The sequence below is a fragment of the Electrona antarctica genome, assembly GCF_951216825.1.
Source record: "Electrona antarctica genome assembly, chromosome: 24".
Lineage (NCBI taxonomy): Eukaryota > Metazoa > Chordata > Actinopteri > Myctophiformes > Myctophidae > Electrona > Electrona antarctica.
Window position 1 is genome coordinate 31,542,383 of NC_136803.1, and position 18,369 is coordinate 31,560,751.

Genomic DNA, 18,369 nt, shown 5'->3' on the forward strand with positions numbered 1-18,369 from the left:
ACAACAGTGCAGTAGCATTAAAAACAATGTTTGCATTTGCATTTGGTTCCATGTGTACACTCAATGCAGAACTTATTTTAATGAACAAACCATTATTATGATCCACAAAGTGGTGTGCGGAGACCTGAGGGGGTCCCTGAGCTAAATAATTAGTAGTTGGCAACCAAATGGACCCTTACAGGTCTGTAACTATTACGGGGTCTGTTTACTATTCTATTTTGATCACAAGACCCAGTCAAGTCTCCGCAAGGTTTTGTTCAGAATAGGTATGACACTGATTTACTATGGCATATTAGGAGTCCACTATAGTCTAGGTCTAGGACGTTCTCTCAAACATTTTATTTAGGACACATGGAACCAATTTACAAAATGGAACCAAATAGAATGATACATAGAATGCATAGAGAACAATGCAACAACACTCCCAGTGTTACATATAGCTAATGGTCATTTAGGGCTATAGCTCGTTTCCACATTTTGTTTGTCTCTCTGTGGCAAAAATAGAATTCTGACATACAGTAAATAAATGTCCACCACAAATAAGCCAGCATGGCGATGAATGATGACCCCTGATCCAGTTGTCACTAAACTCCGCTCCACGTCTTCCCTCTAGCCTTGTGCTGCTGGTGGAGTGTGTGTGACTGTGGAGAGAGAGAGAGAGAGAGAGAGAGAGCGGTGGAGAGAGAAAGGGAATGGATATGGTACCGTCGCTTGTCTTTCTTGCTCTACTGGGAGAGAAGAAGGAGACTGACTGCGTGTGAACGAAGAGAGAGAGAGAGCACAGGAGAAGAGAGAGAGAAAGCGGGGGAGGCTTGTTTTGGCCGTAAATTAAACCCAATTTGAATCACAATCGCAGTCGGAGGAGCGATGCTTCTTCTTCATGTTGTGTGATAGAGAGAGAGCAGCAGTCAGGTTGGTTCCACTGCGGGGGATGAAGCCTCACACAATGGGACACGACGGCGCACGGAGCGACGCTCCGCTGTTGTTGGAATAATGTTTATTATGTTTGGAGTATTATAACGTGGAGAGCGACGCGCTGCCGACAGCGAGCCCACCATGCACTGACGGGACGGGACACAAATAAGGCTATAACTGGTGTGTGTGTCTCGGGTAAGAAGAACAAGAAGATTTTTTTGGGAATAAAACAAAAGTGTGTTTTTTTTTGCTCCCTTCATTGACGGAAAGCGTTTAAATCTCCGGAGGATAGCCCCGATTAAGATGTTTGTTCTGTTTTAAAGATCGCTGTGTGTGTGTGTGTGTGTGTGTGACAGAGAGAGAGAGAGAGAGGAGGATCAGACGCGCCTGTTCTGCCTGTTTGTGACATTCTGCTGCCAGTTTTAAATTCCTCCGGGATGAAGAGCGGAATGTATTTCCTCCGTCAAAGTCCGTCTGTTTGCACATCTGGATAAAGTGAATTACGGGTCATTGTCGCTTCTTTGCTGTCTTGTGTGTATTCCCAACACCCCCCCCCCCCCCATCTCTACTATTACGGGATATACAGTCCACTCTCAATATAAGCTCAAACACAACGCAAATGAGAATAAGTGTAGTCGTGTTCATGAAGAATGTACCTTCTGGACAGCAGCTACTCTGACAGGATGGAGAGAGGGACACCTCAGAGGAAAACCGTCTACCGGATCTCTCTCACGCTGGTGAAGAAGGAGAGCCTGGAGGAGGGGTCCACCGGAGGACCCCCCTCCGGGGAAGAAGGAGGAGGAGGCCCCCGGGGGCGGCCCGAGAACCCCAAGGTGGTGGCCTACCGCCGGGAGGCGTCCGTGGAGGCGCCCGGCGGCGGCAGGAGCTGCCTGCTGGAGCAGCTCCAGGAGGTGGAGGACGAGGGCTCGGACGACATGTGCCTCTCCTCCTCGTCCTCGAACTACATGAGGACCTTCAGGACGTTTAGCACGGGCCAGCTAGAGCTGCGGAGGCTGAAGATAGCCCGGAGGCATCACTTAATACAGAGGGAGGCGCCCGCCGCCGACAGCCCGCTGGGCAAGAAGGTTTGGAAGGAGGCCCCTGCAGGGAAGGTGCCGCCGCGCAGTCCGAACGCGGAAACCCCCGGGGCGGAGGAGAAGAAGGAGCTCAGGGGGGAGTGTTGCGCCGAAAGTATCAAAGCGGTCGTCCCCGAAACGGATGCTGCTGCGGGGAGCGTGGAGAACGGCTGCAGCGTCAACAACAACAACAAGAGGAGGCAGCTTCTGAAAGCCAAGAGCGCAGAGGAGAGGCTCTCCGAGGGCCTGGTGGCGAACGGTGAGGGGAAGCTGCCCCACTCCAAGAGCAACGGGAAGGCAACTCCGGTGACGCCCGCGGCGGCGGCCCCGCCGCCCCCCGAAACCCCGCCACCACCGCCCCCTAAGAAGCAGCCCGGCCTCCTCCGACGAAGCTTCAGCTTCAGGCACTGGACGGGCGGCGAGCTGCTGCGGCTCCGTGCGCTCGCCAAGGACAAGCGCCACCACAGCAGCTCGGGGTGCATCGGACGCAACGCGGCGGAGGCGGCGGGCGCGGAGAGCACGCCAGCGCCACCGGAGGCGGCATCATCGACGGCCTCGACACCTCTCCCTCGCTCCGCCACCGTCCTCCAGAACCCGGCCTATCATGAGCCGGCGGCCTCCTCCTCCTCCTCCTCCCCCGCGCTCTCCTCCCGGGAGAAGAGCAAGACCCTGGAGGTGGGCGCCGTCCTCAACAAGAAGGACTCAGACATGTCGGAGCTGAGCCGCTGGGAGCGCGCCCGCGGCAGCAAGAACCGCACGCTGGACAACAGCGACCTGCTGAGGCTCTCGGCCGAGAAGGACGGCGGCGGAGGGTTCCTCCTGCGCGGAGGGAGCGGGCGCCAGAGCGGCCACGAGCGGCGCCTGGTGCGCTTCTTCTCGGGGATCTTCTCCAGGAAGGACGGCGGCGCCACGTCCACGCCGCTGGGCAGCCCCAGCGGCGGTGGCCGCTCACTGCGGAGGCACCAGCGGACAGTCCTGTCCCAGTCCAGCACCGAGAGCATGAACGGCTCGCACACAGACGGTAAGTTACAGGACGTCTGAACCAGCGGTTCCCAGAGGGGGGTCCGTCCGGGGACCCCCAGGGGTCCTTGAGGGAGTTCCAGGGGGTCCCCAGCTAAATGATAGTTTGGAACTAAATGGACCCTTATGGGTCTGTAACTCTGAGAGTGTACAAATGGACCCTAACGGGTCAATTTGGTTCCATTTGTACACTCTCAGAGTTAAATTAACATTGATTTTACAATCTAAATTGGGGTTCCCAGGGTCCGTAGCCTGATGCATGTCAAACTGGGGGTCCTTGAAATTAAACGGGTCACTGCTAGAGACGTAAAAAATATCTTCTCTTATGGGGTCCCTGTCATTATCTCTTCAAATGGGGGTCCACAGGCTAATTAGTGTCAATCTGGGAGTCCTTGACATGAACCACTGGTCTAAAAACACCCTCTCCTCATCTCCTCTCTCCTTCCCTCTACTCTCACATTCTCCTCCTTGTCAACAACCAAGAATCTACAGCTCAGTGCGTAGATTAGATTAACCGTGCCCAGAAGGTGGCATTATCCCTTTCCTGTTATGGTTAATTTCCCCCCCATTTATCTGTTTGATTTGGCTCGGCAGCAGCAGCACATTGTGAACTGGAAATATTCAATTCAATTGGATTATATCCAAAGAAGAAGCTTTATTGGCATGAATAAACATACGTTTTTTTGTTTTACCCTGTCAAAGAACGGAAATGGATGTGAAGGTATGTACTGTATTAACCTGTTCAAACCTGCTGCCAAGCCAATCAAACAAAGCTATGGGAAAAATGAGCAGGAAATTGATATGCCACCTTCTGTAAAACCAAAACCAAGGTACAGTTCTGCTGCACTCTCCTTTTCACCTCTTCTCTTCTCCTCTTCTCTTCTCTTTGCCTGTTGCTCTCCAACCCCCCTCTTTCTTTCTTTCTTTCTTTCTTTCTTTCTTTCTTTCTTTCTTTCTTTCTCTCTGCTTTCTCCTCTCCATCTTCTCATGCTCTCTCTCTCTCTCTCTCTCTCTCTCTCTCTCTCTCTCTCTCTCTCTCTCTCTCTCTCTCTCTCTCTCTCTCTCTCTCTCAATTAAATTCCATTCAAAGGGGCTTCATTCATTATTGCCATGAGAAAACATGTTTTACATTGCCGCCGAATCAAAAGTGGAACAAAACAATCAAAACAAAGTGATGTTTGTACGATTTAAAATGGAATGTAGAAATGTGAAAAACAGCCGTGCAACTCAGAGAAAACTGTCGTACTCAAGAAACCGTAGGGAATTGTGCATATATTTAGTTATACGTCGTCCACGTAGGAAAGGAGAGCTCTCTCTCTCTCTCTCTCTCTCTCTCTCTCTCTCTCTCTCTCTCTCTCTCTCTCTCCAAGTCTATGTCCAGACAGACATCATGTGTGTCACACATGTACACATGTACAGTGCATTGGTATGTGAGGGGGGCATCCAAACACCGGACTTCCTGCTGAGACAGACACACCGACGGACGTTTTTTACGCGAAGTCCCAAAGTGTTTTATTTCGACAGCTCTTACCTCTCGTTCACCCCCCTCTGCTATCTCTGTTCCCCATCTTTAAAACGCGGTGAGAAGCCTTCGTCTGTGTGTGTGTGTGCGTGCCTGTGCCTGTGTGTGTGTGTGTGTGTGTGTGTGTGTGTGTGTGTGTGTGTGTGTGTGTGTGTGTGTGTGTGTGTGTGTGTGTGTGTGTGTGATCACACACGGTGTCTGTTCACGCGCACGACGTGTGTATGACTCCTGGGAGGATCGATATGTTGTTGCACTGAAGTTAAGTTTTTAGACTGTTCGGCCTCGCGCTCAACCCTGCTCTATTTCGAGAGCCTTTTATCGCTGCCTCACAGGATTTGACGCACACACACACACACACACACACACACACACACACACACACAGCGAGATGTGTCGGGGGTTCACACTCTCCCAAGTTGGATGTGACAAGTGTCACCTCTCTCTCTACGCTTCCTCTCCATCTTCATGTCTGCTTCTCCCTCTACCTCTTTTTTTTTCCCTCTCTTTGTCTCTATATCTTTGCATATACCCATCTCCCCCCGATTCCCCCCACCACCCCCACATTCTCTATTTCTGCTGCTTCCTCGCTCTCTCTCCATCTCCCTCTCCCTCCATATACTGTTTCTTATGTCTGTCTGTCACGCTGTGTGTGTGTGTGTGTGTGTGTGTGTGTGTGTGTGTGTGTGTGTTTTGTTGCGCTCTAGATTCAGCCAGTGTGTTTAACCGATTTTGGGCGGGAACCCCTGTTGGTGTTTTATACTTTAGCTATTGAAAAATTGCAGATCTACAAGCTCATAGCGCGGCACCGAGTGCCGCGCTACGAGCTTGTAGGTCTGCTATTTTTGAAATATGTGAAAATGTGGCCCAAATCTTTGAATATATATTCTTTCCGAGCGAACGTTTTTAACTCAAATCTTTGCTTCTGGTTGGTCCCTGGAACAACATATTTTCAGATGGGGGTCGGCGGCCAATTACATATCATTTTGGGAGTCCTTGACATGAAAATGTTTGAGAACGACTGACATAGAAACATGGGGTTTTTCAGAAAACCGTCAGGATTTAGAAGACATTTGTAGAATCGTTCCCAGGTCAAAATGGGTTAAGGCTGTCCCCAAAATATTAGGGGAAAATATATATATGTTTTTTTGTTTGATATTCTATGCATGTTTAGAACAACAAATATCCAAATATTCCATCCCTACTATTATGGCAACATGCACTATAATACGTGGCCGGTCTCGAGAACCAATCGCATCATTGCAAACTTAACACGCAGCTGCTGCAGCCGTCGCTTCTTGTCTGTGTAGCATCAGCACGTGCCAACCAGTGTTGATTTCCTCGACGCGTTGTGAACTTGTAGATTGGCTATTCTCAGCAAGTGTAAAATCAGTCATTACGACGGCATCAATGCCCGCCAAAACACATTTTAGTCGACTGAATCAACTGTAGGTTTAGTCGACTAAAATCTTATATTTGGTCTAACTAGACATTCCAGGTGACTAAAATATGACTAAAACTAAATTAAGTTTCATTCCAGAGACTAAACTAAAATTTGAAATGTGCTGCCAGAAACAACACTGGTGCCAACTTGTGAAAGTTGTATCAACATTGTTGTTGTTGTTGTTGTTGTTGTTGTACTGACATTGTTCTTGTGAAGTATAGTTTGTTACTTCTAGGTGATGCTCCGGTTCAGTCTCTATCCCTTTAATACTCTATGGCTGTGCTTAAGGCTACAGAGCCTTAATTAGTATAATTGGTAAGACCTGTGTGTGAACGAAGACGCCCATTTTCTTTCCAATGTGCATAGAGCCTTATTTATGTCAGAATACCGACCTTGTGGAACGGGTATTGGTACTGGCTGATGTTCAGGGGGGGGGGGGGATGTTGTGTTGTGTATTTGATAGGTGACAGACTGACAGTATTTGTTCAGGACGGCAGGCTGTGCCTGATGTTTGTTCTGCTCACCAGAGCTTCTCCTTCCCTCTTGTTTGTCTTTCATTAGACTCAACATCACACCTGACGTTGAGCTACCCATGCAGCACTGTAGGACGTAACCACTTAAATACCCCACTAGGCATCCGAATGGTCTGCGGAAAAACCTTTCGCAGAAGATGGCAGATCGGCTATAATAGCCTGACACTCGTTTAGTTTCACTCACATTATTCAGCCCTCTCTCAGGGCAGCCGTTTTCTGAGAGGACTCACTCTTTCCCAGGTGTTTCGTCCAGGTGGGCGTGGTATTGAGGTTGTAATTCTGTGAGGTTAGTGTTAGGGTTAGAGTGTTTGTGAGGTTAGACTTACATTTAGGCATATTAGGTTAGAGTTTAAGTCTGACGTCAATATCGGTAGAGGGCGCAAATCCACAGATTAATGTACTTTTTATTTGCATTGTAATCCCCATAGGGGGATTTTAGATCGCCTCATATAAGTACTGTGTTTGAAAATGTCATTCCAGCCGCTTCACTCATATGGATATGAAGAATCAACTGACTGAGAGAAAACACTATTGTTACTGCTACTGAATTAGTTACATTTTCGCTAGAATGAGTCATATATGCGTGACTGACTGTCATAAACGATACAGAGACACACTCCCTGACAATAACGCAGAGACAGCTTGTTTATTTTTGGACCACAATGCTTATATGAAACGATTTTAAGATGACCCCAACCCCATGTTATTCTCCATAGAGAAATTACTTCCGTGAACCAGGGGAATCGAGGGGACGAGCGAGTGATGTCAGTACTTCGGCGCGTCTATTCCTTTCAGCCTACGCACCGGTCGATGAAGCTCTTTAGTGTGCATCGGCCCTTTGCTTTTTAATCTCATGCATTTTATTTACCCATCCCACTACTGGGAGCAGTGGACATGCTCCACTGTGCACGGGCAGGCACATAGCTACGCACGCAGAGAAGATGCTCCGCAAAGTGGCACGCACGCACGCACGCACGCACGCACGCACGCGCACACACACACACACACACACTACATCCTCTTTCCATTGTGAAGGGGAGGGGGCCGTGGAAAGACTGATGCCAGGGAGGAAGGAAGTAGCTTTATTCCGTACAGAGTGCCTCTTGATAGACAAATAGACTGCCTATCAGACAGACAGACAGACAGACAGACAGACAGGCTGGCAGTAGTTTCCAGACGCGCACACTGACTTACCGACGGTCTGATTGAACTGGATTTCCAAAAATAGCCGGAAATCTACAAGCTCTTGTGACCTTGTAGATCAGATGTAGGTCTCTTTTCTTATCTATGCCTTGATCCCGTTTTGATCTGTGTGAGCACCTTTTCTCATCATTACTGTTTGACATCTCCGTTGAACAACCTGGTTAGTTCCTCTCTTCCTCCTAGAAAACAACACATGTTGTATTTTCACTGGATTTCCGTCGTGCATAAAACCACTCCCCAAAAAAACAAACCGATATTCTTGATCTTCCCTCTACTCTAGTGTGTGGGTTTGTGTCCATGGACGTCGTCGATGCCTGTGTATACGAATGTGGTGTTTGTTGGGGTGTGTGTGTGTGTGTGTGTGTGTGTGTGTGTGTGTGTGTGTGTGTGTGTGTGTGTGTGTGTGTGTGTGTGTGTGTGTGTGTGTGTGTGTGTGTGTGTGGTTCAGCGCAGTCATTGTGTATATAAACAGTGAGCTTACAGCCTGCTCCGTAGTACAAACAGTCCCGGACCTGAAATAGAACACACACACGCAAGCATCTCCGACATGCATGGGAATCGAGGCCTGGGATCTTTAGGTGCTGTTTTCCTGATTTTCTCTCCTTCGCCACGTTTTGAAGCTGCGATCCGATACTTATTTTAATGAATAAAATATTAGTCTGGTGGGTTTAGTGTTAACCCATTCTGGACCCATTCTACAAGCTCACACATCTTTGAATATATTTTTGGAACAACATATTTTCAGATGGGGGTCGGCGGCCAAATGCAGATATTTTTGGGGGGTTCTTGACATGAACATGGTTGAGAACGAAACATGGGTTTTTCCAGAAAGCTGTCAGGATTTAGAAGGAATTTTCAGAATCGTCCTCAGGTCGAAATGGGTTAATGCAAATATAACTAGTACAGCAGGACTGCAGTTTGTTGGAGGTGGACACCAGGTCTGGTAGGACACCTAAAGTACACAGTTATTTGAAGCAGATGTCACACTGGATTGGTGACTTTTGTACTGTATGCACCGCCATCTTTATTGTAGTTCAGTGTTCGTAGTTCTTCATACAACTTGTGTCTGAGTGAAACTCTGCGAGGGGAAGATGCAAGATCTATTCACTGAGAGGAATTGTCCCCTTCTTTCAAATCAATGAAGGGAGATTTATTTTGCTCGTGCTGGAGTACTTTTCATCTTCGAATGGTAACGGAGAGTGTAATTTCGCTGCTGACTGAGATTACCGCACGGGATGCTGCCATTTAATTTTCAATCGTGTTCATGAGAATATATTTTTAAAATCTCTCTCGAACTGGTTGTAATAACGCGTCCCTTCCCGCGCGCTATGTCCTACCAGGGGAAACGCTGCCCTGTCAAGTGATAAGAAGCGGGCGGCCTGCTCAAGTTCGGGGCTCTCCCCAGGTTGGCAGAGGGAGAGTATCGCCTAGGATTACAGCAATTGGCACCGGGTGGAAAAATGTGTTACAAAATTGTGGGATAAAAATGTTAAGAAAAAAACTACAGCACTTACATACTTAGATATACAGATTGTTTTGGGGTGAAAGCATTCAAAAAAACCATGTGAACTTGTCTCGATCCAAGAGACTAGTGCTGGAATGAGCACCCTTGGCTTTATATCCTGTGTTCATCCAAGTTCTCTCATAACCCATTATATAAAGGTTTTCAGGTCATTCCGTAGCCGCCTAGCCAAAGGGTTTGGAACTAGATCCCTATTGTCCCAGACTTAAACTCTCTCTTCCGCAGTTCTCACTGCCATCCCAGCCCTAAAGGTTTCGTGGGGTTAATGTACCGCGTCAATTTAAGGCTTTTCTGGAATACCTCAGGGGGTTTGTGGGTCATTTCCCTGGCATCTGGGCGGCAGTTTGCAGTCTGACCCTCGGGGCAGGAAAGCCTACCATGAACCTCTGTCTGCAGGCCACAAGGATCAACTGACCCGGCTTTAGAGGCATAAGTCTGGTGGCTGGACTGGTCGGTGGTCAGGCAAGCATCCACGTTCTCCTACTCTAGCCTTTAATTTATGTTAACCCATTCTGACCTGAGATCAGATTCTAAAAAATGTCTTCTACATCCTGACAGTTTTCTGAAAAAGCTATGTTTCTATGTCAGTTGTTCTTCGATTTTTCAAAAATAGCAGACCTACAAGCTCATAGCGCGCCACTCGGTGGCGCGCTATGAGCTTGTAGATCTGCTATTTTTTCAATAGCTAAAGCATAACATAATGCTAACACCAAAAGGGATTCCCGCCCCAAAATGGGTTTAATTAAATATACTATTGGGCGGTTGGATTTGGCTTCTATAGTGGTGCTGGTGCTGTCTGTTTTTAGGTAGCCAGGTTTTCAATATTCCCATTGCTGTCGGACAGAAATCTCTCACGCATCTCCATGTCCTAACTTTGCGTTTTATTCTCTTTCGTAAATTCGTAAAAGGCATTGATCCTACGCTATGAGCAATGACAAAGCTTCTAGGAACATCTTTGAATGCAGATTGTGGCCCCTAGATGTGTCACAGAGACTACATTTCTTTGGGTTTGAGGAGCGTTTTACTCTACGTTTACAAAAAATCACACCCGTGTGAACTGAGTGGTGCAACTCCCCCCTTACCCCCCCCCCCCCCCCCTCTCTCTCTCGCTCTCATTAGCAGGCAACAGTGCAGCACTATTTCTCTCTCTCTGTTTCTGTCACGACAGCGCCCCTACTGGTACTCATGAGTCACACATGAGTCACACACAAACATTAGGTTAACACGAGTCACATAGGTGTCACATAGGTGAACACAGACATTGCTGTTCCTTGGAGTGGTTGCACCACTCAAAAGAAAAAGGTAATTCAAAGCTTTAATGGCTTAAAAAAAGAAATAAAGTCAAAATAACACATCTATGCACTCACAACTTTTCTTTTTAAACATTAGGGGGAAAAAAATGCTTCTCTATTATTTGAATAATTGAAAATGTTACTAAAATGAAGGCAATAATGGAGCCTATATAGTGTTTGACTTCAAGACATGTGGTTTTGGGAGAGCTAGTTCTCTAGCATGTTAAGATAGCGTTGGGGTCGGAGCCTGGTCCCTGAGGCAGGGGCTCTCCGTGTATCTCCTCTCACTTCATACATATCAGCTAACAGCTCTAAGCTCCTGGCTCTGATGACACTGACGGACTCATCGTGTGTGTGTGTGTGTGTGTGTGTGTGTGTGTGTGTGTGCGTGTGCGCGCTGCGTGCACATGACTCTTTGTGGCTTCCACATTTCTGGAATTCCAGGGCGCCCCTTGAAGTGGCGAGCGTCCACGTCGGTGGTAACCTCTCTCTCTCCCCCCCCCTGTCACATAATGGCCGTCGGCAGGTAACGTGTTTGTTGTCTTTAGAGATAACCTTGCTCTGGGGGTTTCTTCCACTATATGACCCACGGTGCAGGCTGTGGCTTTGCAGGGGAACGCTAACCAAAGTGGAAAATGAACTCCGGGCCGGCGGCCACATGAATGCTGGTGAGATGTAGTCTGTTCTGTGGTGTTGTAAGGTTAGTTTTCCCACATGGGGGCTGCAGGGTAGGGTAGCAGGAGAAATGCAGAGGCTGGCTGTAGCCGAGTGGGTGGGTTTGGCATTTGTGGGTTTCATTTTACACTCTCAAGAGTTACAGGTCTATATGGGTCCATTTGGTCACCAACTTGCCACCATTTAGCTGGGGAACACCTGGAACCTCCTTAAGGACCACTGGTTGAAAACCACTGCTTTAGTCCATTTGGTTCTAGCAATCAGACCACAGTTAGTCAACCTGCTTTCTAGGATTCATACCAGCTCTGTGGACGGGCACAGGAAGGCAGAGAAGATCCCCCCTCCCCCCTGGTGTGAAGGGAAATACTGTAGGCTGGCAGAGTGATGCGTTGAGCCCCAAACCTGAGCACACACTTGATGGCGTGATGTGTGATTAAATATTGATAATATCGAGAAAGCACAGCTCCGATAAAAGCTCTCTGGAGTGTGTGTGTGTGTGTGTGTGTGTGTGTGTGTGTGTGTGTGTGTGTGTGTGTGTGTGTGTGTGTGTGTGTGTGTGTGTGTGTGTGTGTGTGTGTGTGTGTGTGTGTGTGTGTGTGTGTGTGTGTGTGTGTGTGTGTGTGTGTGTGTGTGTGTGTGTGTGTGTGTGTGTGTGTGTGTGTGTGTGTGTGTGCGTGCCGTGCCTTAACAGGTTGTTGATGGTGGAAGTATCAGATACGACACCACTGGTAGCTCTAGAGAGATGGATTTGATCTGTGGACCTTTTTACAGTTCCTTATTGGTTTACTAGTAGTGTTATGGACTCCTGGATTTAAAGCTTACTGTACTGTAGCGCTATGGCTGAGAGCATCACTTGACCCATTTATGTAGACCTGAGGACCATTCTACAAATGCCTTCTGAATCCTGACAGTTTTCTGAAAAACCCATGTTTCTATGTCAGTGGTTCTCAAACATTTTCATGTCAAGGACTCCCAAAAATATGTGATTGGCCGCTGACCCCCATCTGAAAATATGTAGTTCCAGGGACCCCCCCCCCCCCCCCAGACACAAAGATTTGAGTTAAAAACGTTCGCTCTGAAAGAATATATTGAAAGATTTACACCACGTTTTCACGATTTCTCAAAAAAATGCAGATTTACAAGCTCGTAGCGCGGCACTCGGTGCCGCACTATGAGCTTGTAGATCTGCTATTTTTCATTAGCTAAAGTATAACATAATGCTATAAACACCAAAAAGGGGTTCCCGCCCCGGAATGGGTTAATGCATTCTGGTGGATCACCACAGTGCACAAACCGCTGTGTCTGCACATGCACACACACACACAAACTCACGCGCACGCACACACACACGCTTGTGTTACTATACTTGTGAGGACAACAACTTATCCATTGCCCGGGGAGAAGTCTTCCCTCAAGGTTTTCTGACAGATGAACTTGGCCACGTCAGACGTCCGTTCGTCTTGCACCGTATAGTCATGCACAGAAAAGCGCTATAAAAATGCAAACCCATTATTATTATTACATCATGGCAACAATATTTTATTTTGAAAATGAGAAGGTCAAAATGGGGTGTGTGGCTCTCACCTCCATTGAGGTGAGAGGCTGTAGCCTGATCCATCTCACTCAACTGTAACGTGTGTGTGTGTGTGTGTGTGTGTGTGTGTGTGTGTGTGTGTGTGTGTGTGTGTGTGTGTGTGTGTGTGTGTGTGTGTGTGTGTGTGTGTGTGTGTGTGTGTGTGTGTGTGTGTGTGTGTGTGTGTGTGTGTGTGTGTGTGTGTGTGTGTGTGTGTGTGTGTGTGTGTGTGTGTGTGTCTGGACTTGAATGTAGGGGAATGTGTGTGTGTGACAGGGTTTGGAAGGGTATGGGTGTGGCTGGCTGTGTGAGTGCGTGACCTATATTGACAGCCATGCAGAAGTAATGCACAGGCCATGTTTGTCAAAAGGCAGCCTGGTGTGTGTGTGTGTGTGTGTGTGTGTGTGTGTGTGTGTGTGTGTGTTCCCAGAGGAATCACTCATGCTATGTGCGCTGTTCGTTCCATTCTCACTATCTACTCCCTACCGAGCGCGCACACACACACACACACACACACACACACACACACACACACACACACACACACACACACACACACACACACACACACACAGAGAGAGAGAGCACGGAGGTTGCCCCTAAATTCTCTTGGTTGCATAGGCCAATTAGTGCTCGTACCCCCGCTCGGATTTTCGCTCCGCTCCTCTGATTTAGCTACAGTCACGCACGCATGCGTACACACACACACACACACACACACACACACACACACACACACACACACACACACACACACACACACGCAGTCTCATTTGACTTGCAGCAGTGTGGAAGAGACTGTTCTTTCTTCTTTCCAATTGCTTTGATGTGCTCCTCTCTCTCTCTCTCTCCTCTGGAGCATTCTCTCCATCTCATGCCCATATCCCTCTTATTCCCTTCTTCTCTCACTCTGTCATACGTTCTCTCTCTCTCTCTCTCTCTCTCTCTCTCTCTCTCTCTCTCCGTCTCTTCACTCTTATCGTTGTCGTCGGGCGGAAACCTTTTATCTCCGTATTTCAACACGTAATGTTTTTCTTTGTAAATTAATTGTTTTTATGTGTAAATTTAAATTAGATTTTTTTTGAATTTTCGTTTTTTCATGTCATATGAAAGCAGAGAATCATAGCTTCAAATTGACATATTGGTTGTTCAGTTTGACCCACCAGTTTTGGAGATATGGCTTATAGAGTAATGTCTTGCAGAAAACAGCGAGTTGAGAAAACAGGCTTGAAAGGTTCACTTATGTGGACTCTGAACATTACACCTAGCTATGTTTAAGCATTTATTTCATATTTACATGTCGAGTTCAGCTCTGACACTTATTTCAGAGATGCTCTAGTATGTGAAGAGTCTGCCTGTGCTATTAACTCATTTTGAAAAAAATAAGTTTGCGCGATGGCAGGCTCTCAGTCAAATCTGGTCACAAATACTGCACTCACACGAGAGTACCTCAGAAAAGCGGTGGAAATGGCAGGTCTGCAAGCTTCTACGTTCTTATAATAAAAGGAACGGTTTTGGACATCAATCTGTCGGCGGGTGGAAAGAAACCTCACTGTGTCCAAAAGTGTTACTTTTCACGATTAAAATTCTAAGGTAATGGCAGATCTTCAAGCTCGAAACACGTCGCTTTCCGTCGCCACGTTTTGCACTTTGTGGATCTATAAAAAAGCACGGGTCTTGCACACCTACAGGCGACAGGTGCCTAGGAGAGGGTAAAGTGCATGGCAGTCCCGACAACGAAAAAGAACCAACACCTGCCGCACACTGTCTTCAAATGCAGTGGAAAAAAACTTTAATATAGGGAAACAGCAAAGCTTCGGGCCTATGCGGACTTCATCAGGCTATCTTTATGATATCAAAACATGTCGAGACAGGATATCGAGCGATGCATTTGAAGATTGTGTGCGGGAGTTTGTTCTTTTTCTTTGCGCTTGTGGATCTGCCACGTTTGTTGTTGTTAGTTGTGTACTTTAACTCTACGGTGTGATCAAGTATAGGCCGTTGAATGTACGAAATGACACAAAGTAACGCATGAATCTCTCTCTCTATCTATCTCTCTCTCTCATTCATATACAAGTAAGACGCGTAAACGCGGGAAGCGAACAAAGCTGTTGTGGCAGTCTGACACACACACACATATATATAACGGTATATATTAAATAGGCCAACATGCTGTGTGCATTCACCCCCCCCCCTTTAGCTTTGCACAAAATATGCATGCAGAATCCACGCTTTATGTCACGCACGTCGCTTGCGAGCACGCACACACACACACACACACACACACGCACGCACACACACGCACACACACAGAGTGATACTTGAGACTCTGTCCTACAATAGTTATAATAGGGATAAAATCCTATTAAGAGAAAAGCGACACGGTGGATGAAGGAGGGAGGGATGCATGGAAAGAGGGATGGATGTATGAATAGAGCACGCACACACACACACACACACACACACACACACACACACACACACACCAATGGATGAATAGATGGATGGATGGGGATGCCTACTCCCTCGCTCTTTCAGTCCTTCCTTCCTTCTCTCCTCTGCCCGCTTCCCTCCTCTCATCTCTCCTCCTCCAGCTGCTGTCTCCACTTGCCAGGCCCTGTGTGTGTGTGTGTGTGTGGGTGTGTGTGTGTGCACGTGTACGTGTAAGTACGGATATAGACATTCAACTCTATACTGTGTTAGCGGGTGTGTGCGTTGACATTCTGTCATTCATAGGTGTGTACAGGCATTCTCAGACTCTGTAATAAATAGTGGTGTGAATAATGGGACTCGAACCCGCGACATGCTGTCAGGCATGATGCACCTATATGTGGTATGTGTCTGGACCACTAGGCCACCCCCCCAATTGGACTACATTGTCAGGCCGCTATAGCAGACCTATAATGTGCTGATCAGAGCAATGGTCACTCACTGTTATGGCCACTTGACGTGTTATCAGGTCCCTGACCTGCCCCCGGGTTTGGTTTGACTATTCTCATGACCCTGAACAGTGTTTGTACTGGGATTGGAGCAATGGTGTGCCCACATGCTCCCCCTGGTGTGGGGGCGGCTGTGGCTCAGGAGGTAGAGCAGGTCGTCCAATGATCCCTGGGTCGGCGGTTCGAATCCCGGCTCCTCCTCCTGTCTACATGTCAAAGTGTCCTTGGGCAAGACACCGAACCCTACATTGCCTCCAATGAGTCGGTCGGTGTGAGCTTGCCACCATTGGTGTGGGAAGTGAGGAGTCGAGACGCTGGCGTCGACTGTTCGCCACTTCATCTCCCAATGTATGAATGAATGAACCAGAAAGGCGCTATAAAAATGCAATCCATTATTATTATTATTTTGATGGCAGACACCTAACCAGTGTTGGTGGAAGGTTTGGTGTGGTGTGCAACGGTGCACCACTGTCCACCCCCTGTCCACTGTCTGCGTGTGTGTGTGTATGCATGTGCGTGCGCACGTGCAGACAGGCACACACATATGCGCGCGCGTACGCACACACTCACTCACTCACACTCTCTCTCCCCCCCCTCTCTCTCTTCCTCTCTCCATTAGCTGTGTTTTTACGACTCTATGACTGTTTTAACAATACATTTGTGATTCATTTTTCCTGCTCTCTATCTCCCTCTCCCATTTTAACATGTGCACACAGTACATTCATTCCCTCTCATTGCTGGGCATTCTTTATGACTCCCCCAGTGCATTGGTTCTCTCTCTCTTTCTGGTGCGTTTGCATGCATGCATGTGTCTGTGTGCGTGCGTGCACGTGTGCGCGTGCATGCGTCTGCATATGTCATGTCTACCGTCGGTAATAGGCCCAGTGTGGCCTGTTGAGGCTGGACATTACAGAGCCAGTGAGAAGTGTGTTAAAATAACTACAGTCTGAAATGCATGCAGCCCATGGCTCCATCTGCCCTCCATAGAGCCTCACACTCTATAAACCAGTGCTTCTCAAACATGTTCATGTCAAGGACCCCCAACGTTGTATGTATTTGGCCCCCCGTTTGTCTACCAGTATAGATCACAAAGGCTGTGCAAGTATAGACCACATGACATACCCCTTTGCGACCCCCATGTGCGTTTGTTTAATCATGTTATGATTATTCCCACCTGCGTCTGCATAACGTAAACGGCATCTTAACACCCAGCCATTCTTTGTCTTACACAAACACGAACACACACACACACACACACACACACACACACACACACACCCACACACACACACACACACACACACACAGAGAGACCACCCCCGCCTATTAGTTTGCTACTGTGTTGCCCTCTGGTCCCTGTGGCAGAGCCAAGGTCATTCTGGGGTCAAACACCATGTGTGGTGTGTGCGTATGTGTATGTGTGTGTGTGTGCGTGTGTGCATGCGCGTGCATGTGTGTTACTGAGAACGATGTGGTGGGATGAAAGAAGAGAAACAGAATGAGATAGTACTGTGCAATCAACAGAGAGGTGTGTGTGTGTGTGTGTGTGTGTGTGTGTGTGTGTGTGTGTGTGTGTGTGTGTGTGTGTGTGTGTGTGTGTGTGTGTGTGTGTGTGTGTGTGTGTGTGTGTGTGTGTGTGTGTGTGTGTGTGTGTGTGTGTGTGTGTGTGTGTGTGTGTGTGTGTGTGTGTGTGTGTGTGTGTGTGTGTGTGTGTGACCTTCGCCTTCACATCATGCTACTTCCCCCATGTCCTCTCCCCTCCCCCACTCGTCTCCTCTCCTCCCCGCCCCCATCCCTCCCTCCCACTTCCTCCTCAGGACCAAATTGGACCTTGTGGTGAACATGACTGTGTGTGTGTGTGTGTGTGTGTGTGTGTGTGTGTGTGTGTGTGTGTGTGTGTGTGTGTGTGTGTGTGTGTGTGTGTGTGTGTGTGTGTGTGTGTGTGTGTGTGTGTGTGTGTGTGTGTGTGTGTGTGTGTGTGTGTGTGAGCATGCGTGTGTGTGTGAGCATGCGTGTGTGTGAGCATGCGTGTGTGTGTGTGTGTGAGCATGCGTGTCTTGTGGTATGTGCATGGGTCTGTGCGCCCATGCACATAAGAACTTGCAAGCACACTAGAGAGTCTGCTGGTGCAATTAAGCGTGTGTGTTTGTGGTTTGGAGGGAGGAGCCCCTTTAAAAGAAGATGTAGAAGCAGTGAGGTCGTGCGTTCTATCTCATAGCCACACGCACGCACACACACACGCACACACACACACACACACACACACACACACACGCATGTTCGCTATCCAACCCTGTAGTACTCGACATGCTTTGGAGTGGTTGTCTGTGCAATCTTGGCCAGTACTTTGGCACAAGCCACAGTATGTGTGTGCGTGCGTCTTGGTGCACATCATGGCACAAGCCACAGTGTGTGCGTGCGTGCGTCTTGGTGCACATCATGGCACAAGCCACAGTATGTGTGTGCGTGCGTCTTGGTGCACATCATGGCACAAGCCACAGTATGTGTGTGCGTGCGTCTTGGTGCACATCATGGCACAAGCCACAGTATGTGTGTACTGTGTGCGTGCGTCTTGGTGCACATCATGGCACAAGCCACAGTATGTGTGTGCGTGCGTCTTGGTGCACATCATGGCACAAGCCACAGTATGTGTGTGCG

The 18,369-nt window shown here is 48.1% G+C and overlaps 1 protein-coding gene across 1 annotated transcript in view; it reads left to right on the forward strand.

Moving 5' to 3' along the window:
- Nucleotides 1-742: 742 nt before the first annotated feature.
- Nucleotides 743-18,369, forward strand: part of agap1 (ArfGAP with GTPase domain, ankyrin repeat and PH domain 1) — a 148,191-nt gene continuing 130,564 nt past the window's right edge. The window contains exon 1 of the mRNA XM_079495921.1: nt 743-3,012. Within this exon, the coding sequence (XP_079352047.1) occupies nt 1,566-3,012 (1,447 nt within the window). The 5' untranslated portion in view covers nt 743-1,565. The remainder of the gene's footprint in view (nt 3,013-18,369) is intronic.